This window comes from Austrofundulus limnaeus, unplaced genomic scaffold, assembly GCF_001266775.1.
Source record: "Austrofundulus limnaeus strain Quisiro unplaced genomic scaffold, Austrofundulus_limnaeus-1.0 Scaffold929, whole genome shotgun sequence".
NCBI classification, from domain to species: domain Eukaryota; kingdom Metazoa; phylum Chordata; class Actinopteri; order Cyprinodontiformes; family Rivulidae; genus Austrofundulus; species Austrofundulus limnaeus.
Window position 1 is genome coordinate 82,528 of NW_013953331.1, and position 8,624 is coordinate 91,151.

Consider the following 8,624-nt stretch of genomic DNA (forward strand, 5'->3'; position numbering starts at 1 on the left):
CTTTCTCATTATTATGACTTAGCTATCTCATAATAATGAGATACTATCTCATAATTATGACTTAGCTATCTCATAATTATGAGATAGCTTTCTCATTATTATGACTTAGCTATCTCATAATAATGAGATACTATCTCATAATTATGACTTAGCTATCTCATAATTATGAGATAGCTATCTCATAATTATGACTTAGCTATCTCATAATAATGAGATACTATCTCATAATTATGAGATAGTATATATCTCATATACTATCTCTTAAGTATGAGATAGCTAAGTCATGATTGAGATACTATCATAATTATGACTTAGCTATCTCATTATTATGACTTAGCTATCTCATAATTATGAGATACTATCTCATTATTATGACTTAGCTATCTCATAATTATGAGATAGTATCTCATAATAATGAGATAGCAAAGTCATAATGTATCTCATAATTATGACTTAGTATCTCATAATAATGAGATACTATCTCATAATTATGAGATAGCTAAGTCATATTTATGAGATACTATCTCATAATTATGACTTAGCGATCTCAATTATGAGATAGTATCTCATAATTATGAGATAGCAAAGTCATAATTATGAGATAGCTAAGTCATAATTATGAGATACTATCTCATAATTATGAGCTAATAATTGAGAGATAATAATTGAGAGATAATAATAATTGAGATACTATCTCATAATTGAGATACTATCTCATAATTATGAGATAACTAAGTCATAATTATGAGATAGCAATAATTATGAGATACAAGTTTTGTTTATTTTTTTATCAGGGTGGTGGAAATGGGCTTCCATACCACGCCGGGTCAATGCAAAACCTTTTTTTTTTAATCCATTTTGTTTACCTTGTTTGAAGCCTCATCTTTAATTAAATATTAATGTTACAAATGTCTTTGGCAGCGTGGAGCACACAGATTACCTTTTCCTCATAGTTGGGTAGCGTGTCCTTGTGAATTGTAATAATGTCCATGTACGAGTAGCCTTGTTCTTTGCGAATCCTCTCCAGCTCTGGGTCTGTTTCATAAATATCAGCATTCAGCTGCACAGACATGAAAAGTGACAAATAAACTCACCCGTCTGACAAATGTGTTATTGTTTTGGAGCCACTCTCGTTACATAATGCATGAAACTAAAACACGACTGTTGATGTTTACTGAGGCGCAAAACCGGAAAGAAGTTGTAATTTACCTTCCAGTAGAGAACTCCAATCTCCTTTAACTCGTCCAAAGAAACAGGCTGGTTTGGATTCAGCCTGTGTGGCTTCCTTTGGTCCTCGTCAGAACTATCCATGTACCAGGCTTCTAGGCCCATGTTAAACACTGCCAACACTTATTCAGCTCTTAAAAAGAAGAAGGAAAAACTGTCTGATTAAGTTTTAAGGCACGTTTTGAAAGAGACAACACAAGCTAGGCTGCGTCACTTTGCTTCCTGTATTGAAGCCAATCACAGCTTAGCGACACGCCCCCTTTGTGACGCATTTAAAGCAGGGCTGTCATATGATTAATCTTTTTAATCTGATTAATCCCAAAGTAGCTGTGAATTAATCATGATTAATCTTAAATTTCATATAAATTTCTATTGCATATTGGTAAAATAAATTACTTGAGTTAGTAATTAGTTTTTAATGTTTTTATTTAGAAAACAAAATTGATGCTTAGACATGATTTTTTTTGATTATTATTCTTTTCTTAAGAAAATTTGAACAACCCTGCAAAAAGTCTTCAACTGACAAACAATGGCTGGATTTTCTCACGCTGTGTTTGAGAGTATTTAATTTATTTACAGTAAAAATTAATGTAAAACTGGTGAGGAGAATATACTGTACAATCTTTTTGTAACTACATTACTTTCCAAGTAGTTGAACATGTGTAACAGGTTAAATGTATACACCTTACCAAAACAAGGGTTTTGTGTGCAAGGATGTTGAACAAATACTTGGCCCCTCTAGAAATATTGGGCGGAGCTCAGTTTAGTAATAATAATAATAATACATTTTATTTCAAAGGCGCCTTTCTGGCACTCAAGGACACCGTACAAAGAGTAAAAAGTAACAGAAACAAATAAAATGTAACAAAAAATAGATAAAAATAAATAAAAACAATGTATGTATATAAAATCAATGTAAAAATCTAGTGTTCTGATTTAAGTTTGTGGAAAAGTAAGGAAATACTGCCCTCTAGTGGCAAACAGTAGGATCTGTGGTGGTATCCGGTTTTATTGTGAAAGGCTGGACAGGAAGTGAGTATTGTCGCTGGTGATGTAGCTTGATGTTGATTTTACGTGTTGAAGTTGCTCTACAAACGTCTCGTTTGAATCCTTGCTTCAGAATAAAACAGACTTGTAGATTTATTTATTTTTTGCATGATATAATCCTTAAAAAAAWTTTTAGCAAAATTTTATCTAAACTACTTAAATCTTAAAGGGATATCTTGTTTTTGGTTGTAAGGTTTCGAATGAATGTTGAAGGAAACGTCATCTAAAACTAATTCAGTGTACTGTTGGAGAAATTTAATTATTGAGGTGTCTGTCAAAAATAGAGTACTACAAACCTTTTTCCCAAAACAAAGTAAAACGGGACTGCATTTTGAGTAAATTAACCTACAATAGAGCTTATTTATTGCCAGAAATACAATCATTAATTTGTGAATGTGTGTAAACAAATTGTAACTACTTCTGTATTAGCTTCTTACTGTGATTTTGTGGATAAGTCCTTTGAGTAATTGGATAAGAAGATGTAAGTGGTTAATCCCCAAGTGTTAATCCGTCAAAGATAAGATAAACAATTTTACTGCGAAATACTTACTAATGCGAGGACATTTTGTAAGTATTGTAATGTAAACACAGGTCAAAATATCATGATCCGACGAGGATGGGATTCGAACCCACGCGTGCAGAGCACAATGGATTAGCAGTCCATCGCCTTAACCACTCGGCCACCTCGTCTGATGACGTGAGACGAATACCTAAACACTTACATTGATATCCTTCTGTGTATTTATGTTTTGCATATATATATGTTCATTAATCTGACTCTGTTCTTCCTTCGTTATTATTTTGTTCCCAAAAACTGATCTTACACTGGCTAAGGTACCATCTGTTTATTACAGAAGACCAGTCTACCTCTATTAACGGTTAAAAAAAAATATATATATATATATACAGTATATACATATAATCTGACTCTGTTCTTCCTTCGTTATTATTTTGTTCCCAAAAACTGATCTTACACTGGCTAAGGTACCATCTGTTTATTACAGAAGACCAGTCNGAGAGAGAGAGAGAGAGAGAGAGAGAGAGAGAGAGAGAGAGAGAGAGAGAGAGAGAGAGAGAGAGAGAGAGAGAAAGCAAACTGTCTCTGCTGCACCATAAATCTGCCACTTGTTAAACAATGTGGCAGGTGTTGAAGATAAATGACTCAGAAGTAAAGTCTATATACATATATACATACATACATACAGTATATACATACATACACAGTCTATATTGGTAGGAATTTGTTAGTAAATTCAGCATCTGATTAGAAATGCTTCAAATCTCTTAATTATTCACATTCGCCAAGCTCTTTTCAGTTCCATGTTCTTATATGACAAAAATAAAATAAAATCTTGAACTTAGTTTATTTGATAATAATGGTCTACATCCATTCCACAGGCTTCGATTCTAGCTTCAAAGATTTCAAAATAGCACCTAGTAAAATGGAGGATTTTTTTTTTCATTGCTTGAATACCATGCTGCGCCAATTATGTCCACCAGGGGGAGACAAAGACCAAAATATCAAACTGAGGAGCCAAGAAAGACATTTTGACCCCTGTGGTTTATTTAAAGGCCATTGTGGGAGGATGTGTTAAGACACCATGAGCTAATTTTAATAGTTGCCATTTAGTGGTTTATGTAAATGTTTGTACCACAGTTTTGTGGAGTTATTTCAGTTTTAGGTCATGTATGTGTCATAATACTACTTTTGTTTTAGTCTGAAAACTTCAATGTTCACAAGCTAATGTATTTATGTTTCTGCTGGTCATCATGTGAGGTGGTTTTAATTTTTATTCTAAATGTAGGTGCATGATGAAACCTAACTGTTACCATCAGTGTGGTAAATAACGAAGGAGAATTCAGAGGGGATCAAACATTTATTTACCCTTATTAAAAGTTACAATAAAACCATTAACATCTTCAAACGATAGCAAAATAAAGAGAACCAAAAATATCGGCCAAAACATATTTACAGAGACAGTTTGCAGATAAAAAGCTCACATTTTGTACACAATCCCAACCCCTGCATCATAAACTCTGAAATGTGAACACTGCAACACTCGAGAGAGAAGCTTGAATGTGGTTTTAGCCAGAAAAAGAATCAAAAAGCACGAACAAAGACTTTGCTCTTATCCAACGTCCCCTCCTTGATGTTCACTTTTCTATACATGACAAAATACTTGAAATTCGGGGGGTAAAGCAAGGAATGTAAAACCTAAAAATTAATAAGATCATTTGAAAAAATCGATGTGTCCATATAACAGTCATTTCGAGTGAAAGAGATGGTCTGCCCCTTTCTGCAATGGTGAAAAAAAATTTTGATCCCACAAAGATGAGAAAGAAAATAACACGTTATAGGGCTGCCACGCTGTTAAAAAAGATGCTTTTCCATGAATTGGGAAAATAAGTCGCTCCACGTCCAGTCCATTACCTTCGCCACACGCCAGTCCCTGTGTGTACCATGAGGGGGGGAGGGGGGGGCGACGCAAACCGACGTGGTCATCATGAGRGGGCCCGGTGAGATTCCGTCTGTCGAACTAATAAAAAGGCAGTGAACTGGTGGTTGAATCAGCAAACGCGATATATCCTTTTGTCGTCTTCTTTTTTGTAGTTTTGTTTATAACTTTTGAGAACGTGGCACATGTCTCTCATATATATATTTATATACTTTAATCTTGGAAAATTAGTTCAGGTGCCGTGGCCGGGTGCAGTCACTCTGCGTTGGTCTCGCCCTCAGAGGCTGCAGGTGTTGTGTCCTCGGCAGGGGCGGCGGCGGCTGCCTCCTCAGCGGGGGCAGCCTCTGTTGGTGGGGCCTCCTCCGCTGCCTTGGTCTCTCCCTCGGCTGCAGGAGCGGCGGCGGTGTCGGCCGCCGCTTCGTCCTCTTTGGCCTCGGCGGCTGGTGTCTCCTCTTTGGTTTCCTTGGCCGTGTGGCCGTTCTCCTCCGGCTTATCCTCGGTGGCGGGGGAGGCCGCTTCCTCCTTACCCTCCTCGCTGGCCTTCTTGTTCTTCTTCAGCGAGATGCCCTTGAACTTAAAGGAATTCTTCAGGGAGAACTTCTTCTTCTTCTTGCCCTCTTTGGCGGCCTCGCCCTCCGCTTTGGCGGCCTCGCCCTCAGCAGCGGGAGCCGGCTCAATGGCATCCCCACCGCTGGCTTCCCCTTCCTTGGCCGGCTCAGCGGTTCCATTCCCATCTGGAGCGGCCGCTTCTCCGTCGGGCTTGTCGGAAACGTCCCCGTTGGTTTTGACGTGACCGTTCTCCTGTAAAAAATATAAAACAAACACTCATTAATTGTTTTGATCTAAACAAAAAGTAGATACAATTCTGTGTGAACACAAAAAGACCTGCACACAGGATTGCAACGCCACGAATAAGCATGTCAACATTGTTGGTACAGACAGGATGTGACAGCTGCCTGTAGGACTCTGAGCTGACACAAGGGGGCAGCAGTGCTTCGTAAAAAACACCAACAGGGTCTGAGAAGTTGGGAAACAAAGGAATCCCCGAGAAACCTGGTTCCAGCTCTCATCCAAGAGCTGCAGTGTGCGTCTGAACAGCGACGGAGCCCAGGCTTTTCACATCACCGCATAAAAAACTGGTTTAAAAAAGAAATACGCAAATTACATTAAACAGGAAGAAGGCAGGGCGTAAAACTAAAGCACCACGACCGAAAAAAAGCATCGAATATTAACAGTGATCTGTTAGACTCAAACCCAACATCACTACTAACACACTGTTGCTTTTCAAGAACTTTTTTTGTGGAAAACCAGTAAAGAATGCAGACTAAAAAAAAACAGCTTTAATGGCGACCGCTAAGACGGGGTCTAAAGTGGCGCCTGTTCGGGCTTTGTTCGCCGAGTCCGCAAAATGCGCCTCCAGCAGAGCGCATTTGCATCCTTTGCGCCGCTCGTCGCACATCCTTTGTTCGACGCAAAATGCTCGAACTCGGCCTAAAGCAGCCAACTCATGACAGAAAACCCGTTCCTGAGGCATCGTACGACAACAATATGAGCACTTTGCTGACAATTTGCCGCTAAATGGCCGCTTTGGGAGCACCAGACGGATGTAACAAAGAGACAGAGGCGGTGCGCGCTGAGCGGGTACGAGCTCGACGGCTGCGGGTCCAACACACGTTTTACATTCAGTTTAAGGTTGTTTTTTTCTTAATGTTGCAACTAGAGGTTTGAGTATCAGGATGGCAGCAGCGGCCCTGGGTCGGACCGTGGCACCACATGCTGCCAGTGGGCGTTGGGTGCCATGTGGCGCCCCAATGATGCCCCCCCCCACCCACCAAGCCCCATCAGGCCTCCTTCACCCACCTGGCCGTTCGCTTTGGCAGCAGCAGGGTCGGCGGCTTTCCCCTCCACAGCTACTCCACCCTTGGACAACTGGGCTCCCATTGTACTCTCCTTTAGGCGCTCTGAACAAAACAAAAAAAAAAAAAAGAAAAAAAAAAGGAAAATCGAAAAAAAGAAAAAGCCCGGGGAGTTTTGGAGGTTTAAAAATCCAGCTCTGGGATCGGCGTGAGGTCTTGCTCCAAGGAGATGAAAAAAAAATAAAGAACGGGTCTCCTTCCTTGTAAAATTTGGATAGCGAGAGGACCACCCCCCTTTCTGAGAGTGTGAACCCCACGGTGGCTGAGCTCAAATTAAAGGACGGCAGGCAGACGCTTGTGAGTATTTCAACCGCGCCTCGAAATCGACCGGAGACTCCTCCCACTGGGCGGGGCGCCGGGCTCCATCCAATCCGCACACGGAGGGGGTTGGACCTTCTTCAGCCCCTCCCCCCGTCTCTGAAACAGCCACTGACGAGCTCTGACTGCAAGACATTTAAAACTCATGAAACTAAACTTCATTGTCAACTGGTGGTGTGCGATACTGCAAAATCTGGTATCGATCCATTAACAAGTAAATGCAGGGCAAGTATCATGACTATCATCTGATCTTTTTAACTTCTGAGTGAAGTTTTATCATCAAATTGTTTGAAAATATTCTTATGACTTTTCTGTGACACATATTTTACTATGTTAATTAGTTCGTTACATCAGTATAACAATCATTTAGGGAAATTAGAGTAAAAAAAAACCAACAACTTGGAGAATTATTTTTTTCGAGATGAAATAAAATCTGAGAACAGAATGACTGCTGAAGAAGGTGAAATTAAGAGCGTGTGGTTAAAGTAGAGAAATGGGAGCAAAAAAWGTCAAAAAATCATAAAACCCCCACAAATGCTTCAAATAACAAAACACTAGTTAAAAGCTAAAGAAAATCAGTATAATAGCTAAAAGTAGTAAAACACAGTATTGTCTACAAACTAAATGAAGTAAAATGGTTGCCTAAAATAGGAAACTGCCAGCCAAAAGCCACAAGCAGTAAATTGTTAGCTAAAAGGTAAAGAAAGGAAGATGTTAACTAAATTTAGAGCTAAAAATAACATGAAACATTAGCTAAAAGTGACAAAAGGCTTCAAACAATGAATCAGCATTCAAATGAATATCATTGTAATAGAAGTGGAATAATTTCTAGAGATGGAAGTAGTTTTACAAGAGTAAACTGATGAAAACACTCCAAAGACCTTGAGGTGACACCAGGTTAATTTTGCACTTGAAACAGCCAGTCGAAGTGTAATGATGTCCCATTTGATGAAAAAAATAGCAACTCTGGCCATTTCGTTTTTTTTTTTTTTTTTTTTTGAGAGCCCAAAGCATATGGTTCCCCTTTCCCATAATCATTGAGGTCTGATGTCAGATCTTAGTTATGAGTCGTAACCACCTTGTTCCAACAATTTATTCAAGCTTATCGACAAATAATGACTTAACCTACAAAACTTCATCATTTCCTCCATTATTTTCCAGGCATCTTGTTTGCAGATCCATCATACCCCTACCGCTTCCTCCGCCACTCTGTTCTTGTTTGCGTCAACTTGACAGCACACACATCTCCCACCGCACAAACACTCCCCCACACAAACATGTCACAGCCGTGGTATGTGAGGCATGCAAACACCACCCAGAGAATGATCTCCAGCCATTCAGTGGGCTGAGCCTCCCATAGTAGAATATACCCCAGAGGGATTTGAGACCTACACCCCCACCTAACCCAACCAGCACCACTTCATACATTCTCCCAGACTGAGTCAATACTGAGGAGCACGTGGTGGGTTTTAAAAGCCCCAATCTCACCATCTAGTAGTGCGTGCATATCTCAGCCGAGGTTTGAAATTCCTGTCTGATGTGGGACGCCCGAGCCGGCTCCCGGCTCTGATGAGGTCTATACATTAAGGCTGTCAGATTTCAAAGGAATGCCCCCGGTTTGATCAAAGTCCAAGTCCCTGCTGTTCAGAGACTAGAATCT

The 8,624-nt window shown here is 39.7% G+C and overlaps 2 protein-coding genes and 1 non-coding gene across 3 annotated transcripts in view; all 3 read right to left on the minus strand.

The window, feature by feature from the left end:
- Positions 1-1,451, minus strand: part of adi1 (acireductone dioxygenase 1) — a 3,122-nt gene extending 1,671 nt beyond the window's left edge. The window contains exons 1-2 of the mRNA XM_014029626.1: positions 1,210-1,451; positions 923-1,060 (exon numbers count right to left, since the gene is read on the minus strand). Of these exons, the coding sequence (XP_013885080.1) occupies positions 923-1,060; positions 1,210-1,332 (261 nt within the window). The 5' untranslated portion in view covers positions 1,333-1,451. The remainder of the gene's footprint in view (positions 1-922; positions 1,061-1,209) is intronic.
- Positions 1,452-2,882: 1,431 nt separating this feature from the next.
- trnas-gcu (transfer RNA serine (anticodon GCU)) lies at positions 2,883-2,964 on the minus strand. Its single transcript has one exon. It is a non-coding gene; the product is annotated as a tRNA-Ser (tRNA).
- Positions 2,965-4,132: 1,168 nt separating this feature from the next.
- Positions 4,133-6,935, minus strand: LOC106533361 (MARCKS-related protein). The gene is made up of 2 exons (XM_014029628.1): positions 6,591-6,935; positions 4,133-5,531 (listed from the first exon to the last, which is right to left on the minus strand). Exons 1-2 carry the CDS (start codon positions 6,669-6,671, stop codon positions 4,986-4,988), a joined length of 627 nt encoding a protein of 208 aa, XP_013885082.1. The 5' UTR covers positions 6,672-6,935; the 3' UTR covers positions 4,133-4,985.
- Positions 6,936-8,624: the final 1,689 nt, after the last annotated feature.